At 40.1% G+C, this 21,508-nt stretch overlaps 1 protein-coding gene across 1 annotated transcript in view; it reads right to left on the reverse strand.

Moving 5' to 3' along the window:
• CCDC192 (coiled-coil domain containing 192) overlaps positions 1-17,636 on the reverse strand; it is a 206,817-nt gene extending 189,181 nt beyond the window's left edge. The window contains exons 1-2 of the mRNA XM_064279700.1: positions 17,613-17,636; positions 17,161-17,268 (exon numbers count right to left, since the gene is read on the reverse strand). Of these exons, the coding sequence (XP_064135770.1) occupies positions 17,161-17,268; positions 17,613-17,636 (132 nt within the window). The remainder of the gene's footprint in view (positions 1-17,160; positions 17,269-17,612) is intronic.
• Between the last annotated feature and the right edge of the window lie 3,872 nt (positions 17,637-21,508).

Consider the following 21,508-nt stretch of genomic DNA (forward strand, 5'->3'; position numbering starts at 1 on the left):
GCTGGGGGGATCCACCAAGTTGACTCTCCAATCCCTCAGCTTGGAGGAAATGCATTCTTCTATCTTTGAGTTTCTCTTAGAGGTCTCTCTTTCTCCTTAATCTCTATTGGTTTGTTTGATGAGTTTAGACTTTTGGGAAAAAAAAACTAGGCAACTTGTACTTTTTGCCCTACAGGTAACCTTCCCAGAAGTGAGGAAATACAAACTCCCTACCTTGTTTAAATGAGGATGGCAACCATTCTTAGATGAAATTTAAAGCAAGAAGTGATTGTTCCCACCAGAAAGATATCATAACTCCCTGATCCTTTAGAGTATGTGTGTATGTATGATCCAAAGGAAATACAAAACTCTCTAGATGTCTAGATGGAGATGGAGGAATGAGAGACAAGGTGAGAGGGGGAGAGAAAAGGAGATAAAGAGTAAGGGAGAGAGAGAAGAAAGATGAGGAGGAGGAAGAGGAGGAGGAACTGTTGCCATGGCCTCAGGATACTAGAGAGTATAGATAGTAAGTTTTGTTTTTGTTTGTTTGGTTGGCACAGGACCTAAGCATACACAGATAATAAGGGACTTTGAAGCAACAAGTAGGCACCCCGACTTGGCTGGTGTGTGACAAGACAACAGATAAGGCTAAGGGAGTAGTTCTGGTCTGGTATGGACTTTTAAGGCAGGTCCAGGGCCTTCTGTGGGTTCCATGTTCTGAATTAGAAACTGGTATCAGAACCTACAACCTATCCTCTCTAGATTTTTTTTTTTTTTCCTACATACCTCTGCATTCTCAACAAATTCCTTTCTGGTGTTCACAAAGTTAATGAACACTCCTAGAAAATCTTTCTCTGACTGAGTAGATCAAACCTGACCATGAAAACCAAGACTCTGGTAACCATCTTAGGCAAAATCCCATAATAGCGCCCATCTCTCCTCCCTTACACAATTCCAGAAAAGGCATATGTCTGCTCAGGTGTGCTATCAATTAAAAATGATTCTGTCATAATCAGAAATGCCATATCAACACAGGGCATATTTGAATGGACTGAGGTCATAAAAAATAGTTTTAAGAAGCTGAAGACGGGAAGTGGCGGGGGGGCCTGTTTCTATGACAGGTTGGACAAAATAGCCTCTGGGGAACTTAGGTGCATACATAATGGGAATGGGAGGCAAGGATGAAAAAGAATTCTCACCATGTGGACAATTCTTTTATCAGTCACAGACTTGTGGAAGTATGAATAAGAAACACTTCATGTCATTGATTTCTTTCTACTAATTGACGGATGTTTTCTCTTCAGTGGCAAGTTGACCAACCACCCCAGTTCACTTACAACTGCGGTTACCCCTTTTCAGGGGGCCTATGTAGCATTTATCATTTTATCAATCAAACTTACAGTAATTAACCATCCACCTGATATAATGGTGTTTCTATCATGATTCATATTCTCAAACAGGCTGTGCTTCTTGCCTCACAGTATACAGAGTCACTAGGCCAGCAGTTTGCAACCTTTTTGTTCTTAGGACCTCTTTATGTGCTTAAAAATTATTGAGGAACTTAGCCAACTTTTGTTTATGTGGGTTGTATCTATTGATATTTATCATACTTGAAATTGAAACTTGGAAATTTAAAAACTATTTTTAGTAATCTATTTTAAAATAACAATAACAAACCCATTATATAAAAAAATACTAACATAAAAATGCATGTTTAATTAAAAATAATTATTTTCCAAAAGAAAACTTAGTGAGAATTACACTGTTTTACATTTTTGCAAATCTCCTTAAAGTCTGGCTTTAATAGAGAATGGCTAGGTTCTCATATCTGCTTCTTCAGTCAACCTGTCAGGTAGAGTCTAAAAAACTCTCTTGTATACTCATGAGAGAATGACAGTGGAAAGGCCAATAACTCATTAGCGTTTTGTGTAAATAGCTTTGACTTTGAAGATCTTCTAACGTGTATCAGTGACCTCCAGGGGTCCCTGGGTCACATTTTGAGGACCTGTGCACTAGATGGTACCTGTCACAATACATTCATTCAATAATCTCAAGAGATTTGCATTTGTACTACTCCAAATTTAAACATTAAACTGTCCCCAGAGCTAACAAATGAGATCTTAATACACAAAACACACGATCATCAAAATTTTTTTCTTTGAAACCTCAGGGACAGCAAAATGGCAACACAATAAACCTATTTCTAATAAATAGGTTAAGGGTTTGATGTAATATCAAAAGGCCTGCCAGATTCAGAAGACTGAATTAGACCTAAATACAGAAATCTAAATAAGAAAGCTCTCAGAAGCGTCCAAGAAGTGGAAAATTGAGCCTGCATGGAGTTTTCCATATGAAATGAATCATCTCAAACATCCAATGATTCAAATATAAGATAGTCAGGGCGACCACAGCTCACCCAGTCACTTGAAATGTGAGATCAGTCTTGAATATTACTTTTTCCTCAACCTTCTTATTTAATCCAACCAAATCCTCATAAGTATTTCTTGTGTCTGAAGTATCCTTCTCACCACCACCTTATCATCTCTGAACTAGATTTTTGCAAAAGCCTGGTAGGCTCTGGCTCTGGTCTCCTCTCAAATCTGTCCTTCTTAGTATCCTGAGTTTCCTCTCTAGAATGCAACTCTGACCATGCCTCCTTCAAATACTTCAATGACTCTCCATTGCCTACTGGTAAACTCCAAGTCTAATAATAGAAAAACCACAGACTTTGGCATCAAAGAGACAAGTGAGTTGATCCTAACTAGCTTTGGGACACCAGGGGAGTTACTGTCTAAACTTCATTTACTGCTGATGCAACTATGAAGCAAACAGACAGACATGGTCTCTGCTTCCATGGGACATATGGTGTGGTGAGAGATACAGACAATTACAGTTGGTTGGTTGTGGGAAGGCGAGAGAGAAATTATGAAAGCACCTAGGAAAGACTTCTAACCCAAAACTTGAAAGAGGAAGGAAAGCTTTTTGGAGGAAGTGATCTTTAATAGAAGATCTTGGATATTGGGAAAGCACGTAAGAAGCAGTGTGAGCCAAGCAGAGAAATTCTAGGCAAAGGAAACAGGGTGTTCACATTAAAATTTGATTCTAAAGGACATGGTCTTTTGCTTTTTCTTAGATGGATGGATAAGAGAGATTATGATAAATTCAGCAAATTGAAATTATTTTCTTAGAGCTGGTATAGTAGTAATAGGCAAGGAGTCGTGCAAGGTAAAGCTGGAGAAACAAGTAGGAGGTCAGATTACCAATGGCAGTAGATGCTCTGTTAAGCAGTACAGAATTGACCCTGGCAGTAAATGTGGAATAATTATAGATTTAAGGCCAAGGACAAATATGATGAGATCTGTGTTGTAGAATGTTCACTTTGGCCGTAGTGGGAAGAAGTCATGAAAGCAAGAACACAAATCAGGAGGCTGCTGCATATGGTAGCCTAGACAAAGATGGATTTATGTGTTATCATTCATCCATCAATTCGATTAATCAATTTAGCTTAGCAATCGATTGGATGTATGGGGTAAGGAAGAGGAAAGAATCAAAATAGCTCAGATTTCTGATGTGAGTCACAGGCCCATCACTAGTCTAGAGAATATGGGAGAAGGAGCAGGTTTTGTGCAGAAAGATGAGAGGTGAATTCTGGACATGTAGACGTTGATGCAGCACTGGAGATGCATCGCTGGAGGTGCTCACTCATCTATGCCAAGAAATATGGAAGACAGCTTCCTGGCCAACTGACTGGAAGAGATCCATATTTATGCCTATTCCCAAGGAAGGTGATCCAACCAAATGTGGAAATTATAGAATATCATTAATATCACACGCAAGCAAAATTTTGCTGAAGATCATTCAAAAATGGCTGTAGCAGTAAATTGACAGGGAACTGCCAGAAATTTAGGCCGGTTTTTTGAAGAGGACATGGGACCAGGGATATCATTGCTGATGTCAGGTGGATCCTGGCTGAAAGCAGAGAATACCAGAAGGATGTTTTCCTGTGTTTTATTGACTATGCAAAGGCATTGAACTGTGTGGATCATAACAAATTATGGATAACATTGGGAAGAATGGGAATTCCAGAACACTTAATTGTGCTCATGAGGAACCTTTACACAGATCAAGAAGCAGTTGTTTGGACAGAGCAAGGGGACACTGATTGGTTTAAAGTCAGGAAAGGTGTGCGTCAGGGTTGTATTCTTTCACCATACCTATTCAATCTGTATGCTAGGCAAATAATCTGAAAAGTGGACTATATGAAGAAGAATGGGGCTTCAGGATTGGAGGAAGACTCATTAACAACCTGCGTTAGGCAGATGACACCACCTTGCTTGCTGAAACTGAAGAGGACTTGAAGCACTTACTAATGAAGATGAAAGACCACAGCCTTCAGTATGGATTGCACCTCGACATAAAGAAAACAAAACTCCTCACAACTGGACCAATGAGCAACATCATGGTAAACAGAGAAAAGGCTGAAGTTATCAAGGATTTCATTTTACTTGGATCCACAATCCACAGCCATGGAAGCAGCAGTCAAGAAATCAAAAGACCCATTGCATTGGGTAAATCTGCTGCAAAGGACCTCTTTGAAGTGTTGAAGAGCAAAGATGTCACCGTGAAGACTAAGGTGCGCCTGACCCAAGCCATAGTATTTACAATCACATCATATGCATGTGAAAGCTGGACAATGAATAAGGAAGACCAAAGAAGAATTGGTGCCTTTGAATTGTGGTGTTGGTGAAGAATATTGAATATACCATGGACTGCCAAAAGAATGAACAGACCTGTCTTAGAAGAAGTACAACCAGAATGCTCCTTAGAAGCAAGGATGGTGAGACTGCATCTTACATACTTTGGACATGTTGTCAGGAGCGATCAGTCCCTGGAGAAGGACATCATGCTAGGCAGAGTACAGGGTCAGCGGAAAAGAGGAAGACCGTCAATGAGGTGGATTGACACAGTGGCTACAACAATGAGCTCAAGCACAACAGCGAATGTACGGATGGCTCAGAACAGGGCAGTGTTTTGTTCTATTGTGCATATGAGTCAGAACCGACTCGACGGCACCTAACAACAACAACAGGCGCTGAGTTGACCATAAGACCCTTGGTGGAGTTGTTTAGTATGCAGTTCAATGATCAAGTCTATTGTTGTTGTTGGGTGCCACCAAGTTGAAATCAACTTACAAATACCCCATGTGACAGAGTAGAATTGCCCCATTAGATTTTCCAGGCTGTAATCTTTATGGGAGCAGATTGCCAGATCTTCCTCCCATGGAGCCACTGGGTGGGTTCTAGGGTCAGGAAAAAGATCAGGACTAATGATAATGTCTTGATTTTTACAAGCAGATTGTGTGCCCTAAAGCCATGTCATCAAAGGTAGACTGTATGGAAGGAGCAAACAAGAGGGTCTCAAGCCCGCAAAAGGACTTCTCTCATTTGCAAAATGGGGTTATAATTTCCTAGGGTTGTTGGGAGAAATCCATGAGCTAACATATTTGGAAGTATCTAGCAGATGCCTATCTTCTAGTAACGGCTCAGTAAATATTTATTGAATGAATAATTGAATGAGTGTATATATCTAATTTGCTTGTAGATATTAAGCAAAGTGAAAATTTATCATCTCAGAGAAAACTTTATGGGGAAAATGCAGATTAAGTCAGTACAGAAAGACACCTACTTTTAGTAACAAAGCCATGACTCTTAAGGGACAAGGCCTTTTGCTTTTTCTTAGCTGAGGAAGTCACATTTATTAACACCCGGTCAGCTATTTAAAATTGATCTCAGTTTGATCTTGACATTTACAAGCAAAAGGAAGTCTTTAGTTACATAATAGACCAGCAGTCCACGCATCCTGCCTGCAAAAATAATAAAAACAGAAGCTGATTTGTGAATTATTGTTGTGCCTGGCTCTATTCAAAACAACCCACATATCTTCACCAGCTAGTTTTTTCTTCCCTTTACATTCTCTAAGGCCCCCAGTTTATGCCTAACAACTCAATAATAGGGTAAAGACTGACAGTTGCTTAGATGTCAGGTTTTTTTGTTTTGTTTTGTTTAAAAAGAGAACTCTTCTTCCATAAAATTAACCAGAGCCCCAGCTAACCAAATTGTTTAAGGAAGTTCCTGATAACTCGGTTTCATGGTTAGAAGAAAATTCATTTCAGGGCAAACTGATCGCTTGTGATTTTATGGCATTATAGTAGACTTCAAAATAGATTGGAAAACAAAAACTCTTTCACAAAAACTCCTGATTTCAGATTGGCATGACAAGCACAATTTCCGAGTGTTTGCAGAAATGAATACTCCTACCAAGGGCACATTACTTATTTCAAATAAACTTGACATCAAGGGATCCACTGTTGCATTTAAACAATGATAAAGAACCAGAACAAAAAAAGAAAGAAAGAAAAAGAACCAGAACAAAAAAGAAAGAAAAAGAACCAGAACATTTTTGGGGTAATCTCAGTACGCATCAAATCTTTTTTAGCCACTCAATACACATATTCAGCATTCACAGTTTGCAGGAGATCTATATTCTTTCTATCACTAAACTTAGAGAAAATACAGATTGAACACTACGGGGTACTATGAGGGAGTTCATTTCGGTGCCATAGGTATAAAATGATGAATAATTCCTTGATTATTAAAGTGAAGCATAATATACTAGTTTTTTTTTATTTTTGCCTTATTGAATGCTAAAGTGAGAAACTTAATTCTCTTAGAATCCAAATTTCTGGGTCCATAGAGCTGGGGTGATCTATCCAGGCTATTTCCTCTTGGGTGTCTTTTGAACCTTGAGCCTTAGAAAAAGTGGTTCCTGGGGGTGGCCTTTGAGTCAAAAAACAGTCTAGATAAACCAGTTTCACTGTTAACCTTGGGCATTGTGCTCTTTTGAAGAATTCAGTCAGTTTTGGGAAACAGGCTCTAAGAGACTAGGAGCTATGTTTAGGGTAAATCAGAAATTATTTTAATTGTTCTTCAAGACAAATGCAGTATGAAAATCCTTCCCTACCTCAAATGCTTATCAGTTCTGTTCCAGCACTTTTTCATGGCAATGCTGAAAAAATTTGGCCTAAGAGTGTTTCACGGTTCTGTCATTTTTAGGATATTTTTGGCTCTCTAGTCAAAATGTCACCCAATTTCCAAATCGTATATTAAATAAACTTCAATCAATTTCTATTTTGGGGTTAATATGATTTTTGTTTTAACAAAGGCAAAAGATCAGTCAGAATATTCAATCAATCCTCAGCTATCACATAAATAAGGGAGGTCCATTACTCAACGGCAGTGGGTTTGGGTATTGCTGTCCTCACACTAAGAAAGGGTCATGGAAAAGGACCCAAAAGACTGAGTCTGAGCTCCAGCTCAAAAATTTACTCTTTCAAAAGGAATAAAAGACCTTCTAAAAACTGAAAGCAAAAATGCCCCCCATTTGCAAAAAACAAACCAAATTTACCCCACAAAACTCCACACTAACCAAAATATATACCTGACCTAATCTCACATTAAACACATAGCAGCATTTTTTCCACATTTTTAAAAAAAATCTGTTAGTTTCTAGTCCAAGTTTTATATCAACACACACAGATATGCCTGGAGAATTAAGAGGAAATATTAGTCAAGTTGTTAATACTCCCAAGAGAAGACAAGCTGTGAAAATCCTTCCTTTTCTGCTACTCTAATTTACTTCCTCTTGCCCTTACCATCTGCTATTCATCCCCATTTCATTGTTTATGGCACATTCTAAATGCCATTTGTACAACTGCATTTGTGCAACCTTACGTTAACTTTGTCCATACCTTATGACCAAAGAAGTCCTAAACGGAAAACTCCAGTTTTTCTTTGGAAACCCCATCTTGAAGAGAAAACTTGAGTCCCAAGTGCCTTGAAGTAACACAGGGCAATAACTTGGCCTTAGCTTTCATTGTTTACCATCGAAAGTAAGAGGAACAACACACACACACACACACACACACACACACCCCTATATTTACCATCTTCTCAAGGCCAAGGACCTACTGGGTACTGAGTAATCAGACTTCTTAATCAGATTTAAGATACAAAGTGGCCCCACAGACACTTTCTAACATGACCCTGCAATGTACTTAACACCATCCGAAGCTCTATATATTTAAAATATTTATTTATTATCTGTGTCCTTCCACTAGAATGTCAGTTCCATGAGTCAGGGATTTTGTGGTTCTTGTTTACTGCTGTGTTCACACCTCTTAGCACAATGACTGGCATATAACTGAGTGCTCAATAAATGCTTGTTGAATTAATATAACTGAGTGCTCAATAAATGCTTGTTGAATTAATGAATGCTATTAAAAAAAATAATAAGTTAAACTTGTCTTGGTCATAACTTTGACCAACCTGCAAAACCACTAGTGCCAAAACTGAGTCCTTACGATAGGCCAAAGGGGGAGTAGGATGTGGGAAAACCAGTCAGGTCAGACACAAGTCATCTTCAGAATAGAGCTGTTTTCCCTTCCCTTTTTCCCTCTCTCAGATTTTCCTTAAATTTCTTGTTCATTCTGATAACATACGCATTAGTTTTCTTTCTTCAAATAAAGATCAAAGGTAAATTGTCCCCACTTCTTATATTCCAGGATGCTGTTGTTTCTCACCATCTGCACCTTTTCCGGTGTTAACAGTTCTCCTCACTTCTTTCTGAGTCTTCTATCCGTTCACAGTTTCAAAACCACTTCCACATTTTAGGTATTTGTTAGAACAGCACCCAGTTTTCTCCTGGTACCAAATTCTGTCTTAGTTATCTAGTGCTGCTATAATAGAAATACCACAAGTGGATGGCTTTAACAAAGAGAAATTTATTTCTTCACAGTAAAGTAGTCCAGAAGTCCAAATTCAGGGTGTCAGCTTCAGGGGAAGGCTTTCTTTGTTGGTCTTCTCATCAGTCTTCCCTAGGACTAGGAGCTTCTCTGCACAGGGACCCCAGGTCCAAAGGACACGCTCTGCTCCTGGCACTGCCTTCTTGGTGGTATGAGGTTCCCCTGTCTCTCTGCTGGCTTCTCTCTTTTATATCTCAAGAGATTGCCTTAAGACACAATCCAATCTTGAAGATTGAGTCCTGCCTCACTAACACAACTGCTGCCCATTCTGCCTCATTAACACAACTGCTGCCCATTCTGCCTCATTAACATCATAGAAGCAGGATTTACAAGCACAGGAAATCACACAATACCAGGAATCATGACCCAGACAAATTGATATATTTTTGGGGTGACACAATTTAATCCATGAAATTTGGGATTTGGCTTTGTCTCTTGCTGAGAATTGCTCTGTGAACCGGATGGAGTACAGGGTTCTAAGAACAATATTTTGTGTATACTTTCTACATAGTTTCTGCATTAAAAGAATGTCCAATTGCTAAGGTATGTGTCTGGGACATTGTCACTATGTCAAGGATTTAGAGAAGTGAGAAACCACGAAAACTCATTTCATTTGATTCCGTTTGAGAAGCTTAAATAAACATATACTATATATATGTTTCTGTCTATATGAAGTGCCCCAAGAACATAAATATTGTCCCAGGTACAACCCTCATGCACTGGGGCTTCCAATCAGCAGCTCTTACTGAAGGTTGCACAGTCCTTTGGGGTTACTAGGATAAGGCACTATGTGCAACAGTGTGGTCAAGGGGCCGGATGAGTATGGCAAACACCGCTATTTACCAACCCAGTATCCATTCTCCCCTTCTTAGTAAAAGAATCCCCATACTATTGGGAGTGGCAGTGCCCTACCCCTACTTTGCACTCGCTCCTTCCTTTTTCATGCTGCCTGAAAGGTGAATAGGATGGCTTCTGCTGCAGGGGTAACTTTGACCTTGAGGATGGAAGCCATGTCTGTGATAGCAGAAAGCCCAGGTCTCCAAGGATTGTGGAGCTGCCATTCCCATGCTGGGCCGCTTGTGTCCAAACTTACTTTATATGAATGAAAAATAAACTTGTAACTTGTTTAGGTCATTCTTCCTGGACCCTAATCTTAACTGATTCAAGCAGTCCCCATGAAGCTCATGACATATAGCAAGAGTGAAGAGGAACCTTGGTCTAGTGGCTAGAACTTGAGTGACCACACAGCATCAGAAACTCTTGGCAGATAGAGGGTGGAGTGGGGGGCTTCACATCCAAGTGTTCTCTGGTGCCCGTGATTACAAGAAAGATGGTGGAAGTATTTGCTCTAATAGTTGCCAGGGGACTCCGGATGATGCCACCTGGTGATGCTCAAACAAGTGAATGTGATTTCTGGATCAGCTGCATCAGCATCACCTGGAAGCTTGTTAGAAGGGCAAATTCTTGAACGCTGCTCCAGACCTACTGAATAAGAAACTCTGGGGGTAGGCCCCAGCAATCTATTTCTTTAGCCCACCAGGTTCCAGTTTGGGAACCAAGGCTAGTTCTTGTTCAGGTGCTGCTTGTGTAGGCAACTCCTAAATGACTTGGACTATGACCATGTGCTCTTAAGAGCAGGGGCTTTGAATTTTAAACATACATAGGTTCTGCTACCAGCTTCACCATTCATTCACTGTTATGAGATTAGGCACTGACTTAATGTTTTTGAGTCTCATTTTCCTCAATGGTAAATGGGGATTATAACAGTACTGCCCCTCGCAGGGTTATTGTGAAGATCAAACGAAATGTAAATCTAAGCTGGAACACTGTAGGTGCTTAATAAATATTAGTTCCTCCAGTCCTTGTCCACCATTCACACTGTACTGCAGGAGTCTGGTCCCAGCCATGCATTCCTGTAGAATGACAACTTAGATCCCTGGGCTTTCATGCTTTGCCTCCATGATTGCTCCTGTTACTCTTTAAGGCTGGAGACAGGCCGAGGCAGGGAGAATCCGGAGGAAAAACAAAGTAAAAGGAATCTTCTTTGTGTATAACTGGTCAGGTCAGTGAGCTACAGTGTGAGGATATAGAGATACCCTGTTACTAGTTTATTTTGGATCTGAGGGAATGTTTCTGTCATCAGATAAGGGAAAAAATATGCCCCACTGGCAGATGAGCTATCATGCAGAGGTAAGAAAAACACACATGCTTTTTTCAAAAATGGGGAAATAAAACCACCATGTTCTCCATTGAAATTTCACTGCATTTTTAGTATAATCAACAAAATTCTCTTTATGGAAACAAAAGGGGTAAAGTCATTATTTTTATGCTTCAAAACACCGTAAAGGAGCCTCTTGCCATGCCCTGTCTATGCCTGAGGCACCATCGTCCCTACCTGGGAGAAACAATCGTTAGAAAAAAGGTCAAGTTTCCCATCTGCTAGACCTTGAATAAAATGAAACTTCTAGCCAGTGGTCATTGAACACCTAATATGTGACTAGTATTTTGTTAGATACGTTAACTGGAAGGTGTCAGAAGTTAACTGTGACTACATAGTTTCTTACTAGACTCCCCTCGCAGTGAGGAAATGATCCCTCTACTACCCAGGCTACCAGATACCAGCTCTGTTCATCTCTCTCTTGTGCTCCCAGTCTGGGCAGAGTCAGGGAATGCGCAGAAACAGGCAGAAGACCCAAGAGATGAAGCAGAAAGAATGAAAGAACAAAGTTAAATAACTTAAGTCCCTTTACCGAACGGAGAAATTTAGACAAAGAAACCCAAGCTAAGGTGAGCCAGTGCGGGGCGGAGGGAGGGGCTTTTTCTAGTTGAGTGACTGAGATTGTAAGTGCTAAAGAAGAATTGTGGCACAGTGATTAAATGCTCGGCTGCTAACTGAATGAAAAAAGATGTGACAGTCTGCTTCCAAAGACTACAGCCTTGGAAACCTTGTGCGGGCAGTCCTACGCTGTCCTACAGGGTGCCTATGAGCTGAAATCAACTCCAAGGCAATGGCTTAATGGACAGAAAAGAATTGGCCATCTTTCAAACATTTCGAAAGACACAAGAAAGAAATTTCATGTGTGTGTGTGTGAGATAGAGACAGAGAGACTTTTGGTTGGCTGAAACTGTGGTTAGTTCATGTGGCTCAAGGCATCAAGAGAATCACACCATTCTTATGTTCACTGGCAAGAGTGGAGATAAATTAACACTCACTGAACACCTACTAAGAGCCAAACACATCTTATTTAATCCCCATAACAGCCCCATGAAACTCTCAACGTTTATCCCGCTCTAGATAAGAAATTGCTGCTCAGTGAGATTAAGTGAATTGCCCAAGGTCATAAAGCTAGCAAATAGTGGAGCAGGAAGAAAACCTAAGCCCTCCTTCTGTCCAGTGCTGGGAAGCAGAAGTCCCTGATGAAGAGAGAAACCCTTGGTGAATGTTATTGCCAGGGTAATGCTATCTCCGGAACTTGCCAGAAACATTCCTCTGCAATTGAGAGTCTCTGAACCTGGGCTCCAGTGTGAAACTGTGTGTTCTGCTGACATTCTTTTAGGATCTGTTTCAGCAAAAAAGCTGTGGAATCTATTCATTTGTGTATGATCATAAACTGAAACTCTTTTTTTGATCCTCTCTCTACTCTGGTGATATAAACAAGCACACACGCAAAGCTGCTTTTTATGGATTTCTCTGCAAACGCTTTTTTCACTTTTCTCCTCTCTCCTGCGTCTAGCACTTTTCCTCTCTTTCCTGTTCCCCCACTCAATTTCCAGGCATTTGGCTTTCCTCCCACTGATCGTAACCTATAGGAAACATAATCAAGTATTTTCTTTAGCAAAACTTGGTAATGTTTTGAATTTTTTACCACTATAACCCAAGACAAGAGTTAGATTCATATGACCCTTTCTCACTCTAGCCAGCTGAATTGCTGTGAATTATTTCTCATAGCCTTATATACCTAGATTATAAATCCTATTTTTTTTTTATTGCAAATTACCCTGATCTCAGATTTCTCTGATAACAGTGACATGACTGAAGGGAAATAAAGAATAATTGTTAGTGAGAGGAAAGTCCAACAAAGAAGTCTGTCTACTGTGTGACCTCCCAGAGGAAGTGGCCATAGTCTCATTTCTTCAGCCTTTCTTTCTAAATTTCTTCTTTCATAGTGGACCAAGGGAAACCCTGCAGGAAGAGATCTTAGTTTGAGTAAACTGAGGCCCAGGACTGACAGAAGCTTAGTGGTAGATGGAAACCTCATGCCACTGGACTTTCCATTCTGAGCTATTTCTATATTACCCTCAAGGATTCTCTGACTGGAGCAAACGGTTAACTTTGGCTGCTAACTGAAAGGCTGAACGCTGGAGTCCACCCAGAGGCACTTTAGAAGAAACACCTGGAAATCTACTTCTGAAAAATCAGCCATGGGAAACCTTATGGAGCACAATTCTACTCTGACACACGTGGGGTCACCATGAGTCAGAATCAACTCGACGGCAACTTTTTTTTTCCCCTCAAAGAGGCCAGGAGATGAGGATTCATCTAATAGCAAGATTTACCCTTTTCTCTAGGCTAAAGGACCACATGAACCACAGCCACCGCCAGCCTGGAACCAGAAGAACTAAATGGCGCTCAGCTACCACCACTAACAGCTCTGACAGGGATCACAAAAGAAGGTCCTGGACAGAATAGGAGTAAAATATAGAACAAAATTCAAATTCACTGAAAAAAACTCCAGACTTACTGGTCTGACAGAGACTGGAGTACCACCCCCCCCGCCGCCCCGAGACTCTGGCCCCTGGATACCCTGCTAACTCAGAACTGAAGACATTCCCAAAGCCCACCTTTCAGCCAAAGATTAGACAGACCTAAAAAACACATGTGAGGAATGTGCTTCTTAGTTCAATCAAGTATACGAGACCAAATGGGCAACACCTGTCCAAAAACAAAGACGAGGCGGCAGGAAGGGACAGGTAATCTGGACAAACGGATACCAGGAACCGGGGGTATAAAGGGAAAAGAGGATAGTGCTGACACATTGTGGGGATTGTAACCAATGTCACAAAACAATTTGTGTATACATTTCTGAATGAAAAACTAATTTTCACTGTAAACTTTGACCTAAAGCACAGTTAAAAAAAAAAAAATTCTTAGGGCAAATCTGCCTGAGCAGGACGTGGGGGGTAGGTGGGAAAGATTTACCCTTTTTTCAAAGACAGGATCCACTGGCTGACAGCACCACGAGTCACCCTTAGTTCCTACACAAATCTTGGTCTTTGCCATTTCCTTTGCTCACCTCACCCCACCCAAGCCCACCAAAGCCAACCTATCTGGCCAGTGTTCAGCCACATGGCTAACACACATGATTTGAGTTACCAGTTAAAGCCAACTACCATTCCCAACTTCCTGTGACATGTCCTAAATTAATGACGTTTGAAAGAAGGTGTAACTTATATAAAAATAGCAGGCAAAAATACTCCTACGCACACACAATGTCTTTAATACTAAAAAAAAATCTCTCCTTCTGGAATCCCTTAGTGGTATAGACTGGTAAGGAAGATAGTGGCACCCAGTGGACAAATGTTTGATTGTTTGAGACAGGCATTCCTTTCTGAAATAGTCTCATGTTTTAGTCTTAAGAAAGGTCAGTTGTTCCCTTTACCTTGCTCTATTTTTCTCTCCCACCATTTTTTAAAATGTCAATTAAAAAAAAAAAATGAGGGGAGGCAAATGTTCTTATAGCTTTTATGTTTTCTAGGTTAAAACTAAAACACCAAAGAAAGCAAAATCTCAGGATTAAATCCTTTGAGAACAGTGTCTATATTTGATTAACCTGTTTCAAAAGTAACAATGGAGACCACCAAATCTAATAAAGTGCTCAACTTAGTTAAAAATGGAATATTGAAAATGCCTATAATGTGTTTTATTCATCATACTCTACTTTCCCTCAAACCATTGCCAACTTCCAATTCAATTCACTTGGTTATGCAAACTTGGCAACTTCAGGGATAATACTTTAGGAAAATAACACACAGAGACCATTAAAATGTCCATTTCGTCTTCAGGTCTTTCAATGATTCTATTCGGCTGTGAGCTTAGATGTCTCTCTTCCTAAAACGCCCAAGCAACATTCTTACTCATAGAAAGTATACAAGAAGTTGAGTGAAATACAATTTTCATTTTATAGATTTAATTCGATAAAACACTGGAAAAGGTAAATAAACCAACAAAACAAACCTGTTACTGTCAAGTCAATTCTGATTCATAGCAACTCTGTAAGATAGAGTAGAACTGCCACATAGGGCTTCCAAGGAGCGGCTGGTGGATTCAAACTGCTGACCTTTTGATTAGCAGCTGAGCTCTTAACACTGCACCACTAAGGCTCCAGAAAAGGTAAATGCATCTAATTATTTAGTGTTACATAAAGGGATATTGCGCTAAGAATCTTAGATATTAGTGGATATTTGTATTGGAGAAAAATATTTTATAAAGAACAAAAGGGATGAACATTCGTCTCAGTGAATTCAATTCTACTGACTTAAATGAGAAGTCATTAAAAGCCATTCAATTACAGAAGAACACATTATCTTCTTAATGCAACTTAAAGCCAGCTGGAGTGCCCCCTTTTGGTCAGCCATTCAAAAATCCTTCCCAGTTTTGAGGCTCTGAAATTCTTCGTTCCTTTGGTTGGAAACGGTACCCTGTGTTCGTCGTTATGTTCTTTGTAACTCATAATTTTGCCACAGTTTGAGGCTTCTTTTTGTTTGTTTTAGAGAAAAGACCAATTGGCAAGCCAGGGGGGCTGTGGCATGCAGCTGGGATAGAAATTTTCCAAAAGGGTTCAGGCTTAGAGCAACACATTTTAATTAAAGGACGCAAGTCCCCTGGTGGTCCCTTGCATCAGTCACATTTAGCCAATAAACAATAAACACATCCCAAAGTCAGGGATGCACATTTTAGTGAGTTGAAAATGAAATGGAGGTCATTTGTATGTCACTACATTGCATGGTAAATTGAGTTCATTTTCTCATAACAAGCAACTTTTCCCTCTAGTTTCTGCAAAAATTCTTATAAAATCAGATTGTATTGCACAGATATTAGCTTTATTATTTAAAATCTCTTAAAACTGTTTTTCAAAAGTTTCTAAAATGTATTATCATCACATTTTTTCAATGCATGAGAAACTGACAAACGTTGATAACATTTCAGGATCTCTTCTGTCCTTTTCCCCCACTATTGCCAAGAGTAAGCATTTGGTGCCCTGTGCTACAAGGAGAACGCAGACTTCAGACAGCTTTGCTCTCCGGGGCCAAGCCCCCTGGTCCAGAGGGAAAAGGCAACAATTACAATGAGATTTTCACTATGCTGTATACTATTTATAAAGTTTAATCATGTTGGGAAATGATCCAGCCCTAGGTCTGAGCTTTACTGACACAAACAGCTACCAAACAAGTAGTTGCTGTCAAGTTGACTCTGACTCACAGAGGCCCCATGTGTGTCAAAGTAGAACAGAGCCCCATAAGGTTTTTGCCTGTGATCTTTCGAAAGTAGATCACCAGCCCTTTCTTCCAAGGTACCTCTGGGTGGATTCAAACTGCTAACCTTTAAAATCAGAGCACTGCTGTGTATGCAGAACACCTATAATGTGCCCAGGCTCAACCTGTAATCTACTTTGCTTCTGTGAATTTCAAAACCTCAAGAGGGAAGCCAATATTTGAAAACCTCTCTTCCAAGTGAATTTTTCTCGGATAATTTAAGAAAATTACTCCTGTGTAGTTCTGATGGGTTTTATTTGACTTTAGGCTTATCTGTTTACGATGCACATAACCTGTACCAAAAAAACCAAACCCGTTGCCAATGAGTTGATTTCAACTCATAGTGGCCCTGTAGGACAGAGTAGAACTGCCCCATAGGGTTTCTAAGGAGTGCCTGGTAGATTCAAACTGGGGACTTTTGGTTAGCAGCCAAGCTCTTAACCACTGTGGCACCAGGACTCCAGGACAACCACTTGTTTAAAGATGTATTGCCTAACTGAGTTGGTTGTAGTGCATGAAAATCAAATGAAATATAAATGTGAAAGTATTTTTAAATGCTGAAAAATCCACAGTGATATAAGTAATTATTGCTATATCTAAAACAAATGTCATGTCGTGTCTGTATGTGCATGTGTGCACACACGGGTATGTGCATGCATGCGTGTATGCACGAATGTGTGTGTTTATGTGTATCAATAGGGGCAGAGGTTAAAACATACATTTAGGTTTACACTTGCTGTACTGCACACTGGAGACTATATATTTCCAGTCCAGATGACAAGTATTACCTGCTCGGATAAGGCTTTAGCCTTCTCTTCTGCCTCCTTCAGGCAAATTTCCAAGGCATCGAGTTGTGCCAAAGTCAATGCCATCTCTCCATTTTCCAGGGATTCTTTCTTTAAAACAATAATCAAGTGTTACTTTTTGACATGGATAGTTTCCTAATGATAGGCTTAATAAACTCAAACGAATTCTCTACTTCCCTTAAGATAGCAATAAAACAGCAAAACATTACAGAAACAACAGCCTTACTTAGATTAGGACGTCAAGGGAGGGTAAAAATTGCATAGTAAATTATGATTATTGCATATTAAATTATGACATTGAGGAGTTTTAGAGAGTTGAAGTACAATTATCCATATTGGATCTTGGCTAACCCACAACTTTTATTCTTGGTGCAAAGAGAACTTGGCTTCAAGAGGTTAGGACCAAAGCTTCCCATTCTAATGGGAGATGTTACCTGCAGAATGCCTGTTTTTAGCATTCATGTCTCTTGAGGAACAGGGTCATTTTGAACTCACAGGAGCCCTTGTTTCCTCTGATCTTCACCTTTTATCACGAGTTACATTAAAGGAAAGACACTTGAAAGAAAATATCGCATGCTTTAGAATCAGATCTTTCTTTCCAGGGCATGGTTAATATCATTCGAATCAGATGTGTAGACTTTGCCTCTCAAAAACATTCTAAAGTTACCCTTTCTCAGCTATAAGCTGAAAAGAATGCAAAATTGATATGAAAAAACCAGTTGCAGGTCCCACTGACCCTAAAATACTTTCTGACTACTCTTTGACTGTTGTGACAATTAATAATTACGAAGCAATCTGAAAATTTAAAATGAAAAACCTCATGTATGTGAGATTATGACCTTCCTATAGCCTCCCTGGGTGTGCTCTTTTTTCTTGTGAGTGTGCTGGCTGCTGCAGCTGCTTCCAATTAATCCTAGAAAGGAAGATCTGTATTCCTACATATTTTAAAGGTCAAACTGTGCTTTGTTCGTCTTGGTTTATGAGACCATCGATTTTACACATGGGTGCATTTCCTGATGATACAATAGAGCCATCTGGTGGTAAATGGAACCAGGCATAAAAATACAGCTTTCATTCAGTTCCTATAGGTGTTCCTACTGGACTCTGAACCTTGGGGCCCTGCCTATGATACAGATGGAACTTCATGGGAGGAGGGGCAAAGAAAGGGCGAACGTCTGAAGACCAAGTTGGGTCCTAGGTCAAGCTCTGTCACACACAGCTACATAATCTCCTCTAAAAGGTAGACTTTTGAGGGATGAACATCTTGCACTAGAACCGTAATACGTGGGATGAAGTGAACCAATGATTCTTAGCATCCAATAGTGATTCCAATAATTTCAAGAGTACCAACACCAGCACCAGGTGCTATCGAGTCAATTACAACTTATGGAGAGGATCCAAAAACTCTCAAAAACCAAGCTTCGAAACAAAATTTTGGTGTATTTCAGTTACAGATAGACATGCTGTACAATACTTTTAACAGGAAGGGGGAGTTGTCAAAAGGTCAAACTACTCCAAAAATATGGCAAATCCATGATGAGCTAGACTCTTATTTCCAGGGAGAATTGTATTGTCTGATGTTTGATCTCAAGACAAGTTTTTTTTTTTTAATACATGTGAGTAAACCCAACAAGTTCGGCTAATCCATTTCTCCAGGCCTTTTTCTCCAAACAATAAAAAATTTCCTGAGCCAAGAAGGACAACTATTTCCAGTAATACAAAAGTATTATAAGCCAAAACCAAATAAAACAGGTGTAACTAAAGACTTATTAAGCAACACAGAACTTTTTGTACAGATACCAACCCCCATTGTACAGATAGATTCAGGAAATGGCTGTGTGTTATAGAATAGGAAGAGACCTGAGCAAACTGTGAAGAACACAAAGTCTGTCTTTTGCCCCTTTCCCCCAGCTGGAACTGGCTTTAACTTGCCAGACCTTTCTTCCTCCTGCTTCCCCTACTCCCTTAAGGCAAAGAATCATAAATGCATCTATACTCAGGTAAAAATGGCTTATACAAAGACAATCACCTTTTAGTAGGAGGCGATACCCATTGACCAAACAAAGGAATAAAAATTCAACTACAATTTCAGGAATCAGTAAGTAAATGGGCATAGGTACTTTGGAGGTAGGTATATGCTCTCAGAGACCCTAAAATGTTAGATGTAGTCAGTCATTGTCCCAGTTTTTAGGGTGCAATGGCAGAAGAGCAGAAAGGAAGGATTTATACCTTTAAGTTCATTCTGCTTCCAGGTACAAAGGAAGCCCTGGTGGCGTAGTGGTTAAGTGCTATGGCTGCTAACCAAGGGGTCAGCAGTTCAAATCTGCCAGGCACTCCTTGGAAACTCTATGGGGCAGTTCTACTCTGTCCTATAGGGTCCCTATGAGTCGGAATCGACTCTACTGCACTGGGTTTGGTTTTTTTTTGTTTGAAAGGAATTCGTACTTATCATGAAAATGAACAATGTCTCAGTGGTTAAAGTAATTAACATGTGAATTATATTAATCAGCAGTGATTACATGATCCAAAAATGCCAAAAATGTAGAAGATATACCAGTGTTTGCAGATTGAGCCTGTGTCTGTGGAATTCCATATGGTAAATTCCAGCAATTCAACGGTAATTTTGGTTATTTATTTCTATTCTTTGCCATAAAACTTTCTACCTAATATCAAGCCAATCATTGAAATACATGTAGCTAAGGTAACTAAGATGATCAAGCTAAAAGAATACTAAACAATATTAAACGTTCAATAAATTCTTTGATTAATGATACCAGAATGTTAAGATTGTACTAATCAAAGAAATCTTATATGAAATTATAAGACTAGATTTCCTTTTGGTTACAGAGGTTCCTCATTTGAGAATCTATAGGAAAATCTACATATTTTTTCTAAGTTTTTCTTGATTTTCCTAACCCACCCCAGTACCTTCTCATTGTCCCCTTCCTCACATTAAAGCCAGTCTTTCTCTATCCTCTAATGACCCCACTCTTCTCCCTTGGCCAAACAAAGGACTTTCACCCTTCAGGACTTGATGTTCAAGGTCTCTGATCGATGCAACTCCTCCTCCACTCCCTTCTGAACCCACGTGCCACTCTAAGAAAGGCTCCTGCGTGCAGAGCCTGGCAGGACTTGCTGAGCATTTAGCAGGAGCTCAATGCATAATTGCTGAGTGATTGAAGGCTCAGCAGTCAGGAAGGTGGTTACACCAGAAGGAGCAGTCCTTCTTGATGAGAGGCTGTAACACTGACTTCTTTGAGCAATTCTCCTCATGCATAGCACACGGGACACTGACAGGACCAGAGTGCCAGAGAAGCTTGGCTTGCCAAGGCCAAGGGCCAGACGGTGCAGCAGAAGACATGGCCATGAGGGTGGGCAGAGTGGTGAGGAGTAAACGAGGTAAAGCAGATAAATATTTAGACGGATGAAGTGCTCAATAAATAATTCCATTATCCCAACTCCTTCAAAGAGAAGAATTTGACATTAAAACTTTCTTGCTTGTTTTAAAAACATAGTAAAAAAGGTACCCATAGAGACATTTTTGTTACAAGTGGTCAAACAGCAGCAGTGGGAAATTTATTCAAACATGCATTTAAGAGCAAAGTTAACATGTTAAATATATATACGTGCATTTATTTAAAAGCAAGCTTGCTAAACTAAGGTGAGTTGTAGTATATTCCATCTTTACAGAGGAAAAGTTGACATAGGTCAGTCTTAAGAGAATTTAGTGTCTCGAGCAGCCTGAGGAGGAGCCCTGGTGGTACAGTGGTTAAGTGCTTGGCTGCTAACTACAAGGTCAGTGGTTCAAACCCACCAACAGCTCTGAGGGAAAAAGATGTGGCAGTCTGCTTCCGTAAAGATTACAGCTTTGGAAACCCCAGTTCTTCTCTGTCCTATAGGGTCCCTACAAGTCAGAATCAACTCGGCGGCAATGGGTTTGGGTTTTGGGTTTTAGCAACCTGAAGCTTCAGATGTGCCAGGGCTCTAGCGGCAGCTGCTGCTCAGTGGTACAGTTGTTGAAAACTGCTTTTAACAAGTTCTGCAATGGTTGAGCTATCTGTCTGATGTCTCATCTATTTACTACTGTTGTCCATTCCTCTTCGCCCCTGCTTGACAGGCACCGAAGGCCGTATGCTTCCTTACCCTTCTACAACCTGCTCGTATTTCTCACTCAGATTAAAATCTTAACCTAGCTGATCATATTCCTCCCTGTTGCCCACCCACCTCAGACCCTTTCCTGGGCAGATTGATGTCATCCCTCCCTCCCACCTTTGGGGATCAGAATTCATTCCACAGTGGAAATTTCATCACTCTCAAATCCTTTTGTGCT

The sequence above is a fragment of the Loxodonta africana genome, chromosome 2, assembly GCF_030014295.1.
Source record: "Loxodonta africana isolate mLoxAfr1 chromosome 2, mLoxAfr1.hap2, whole genome shotgun sequence".
NCBI classification, from domain to species: domain Eukaryota; kingdom Metazoa; phylum Chordata; class Mammalia; order Proboscidea; family Elephantidae; genus Loxodonta; species Loxodonta africana.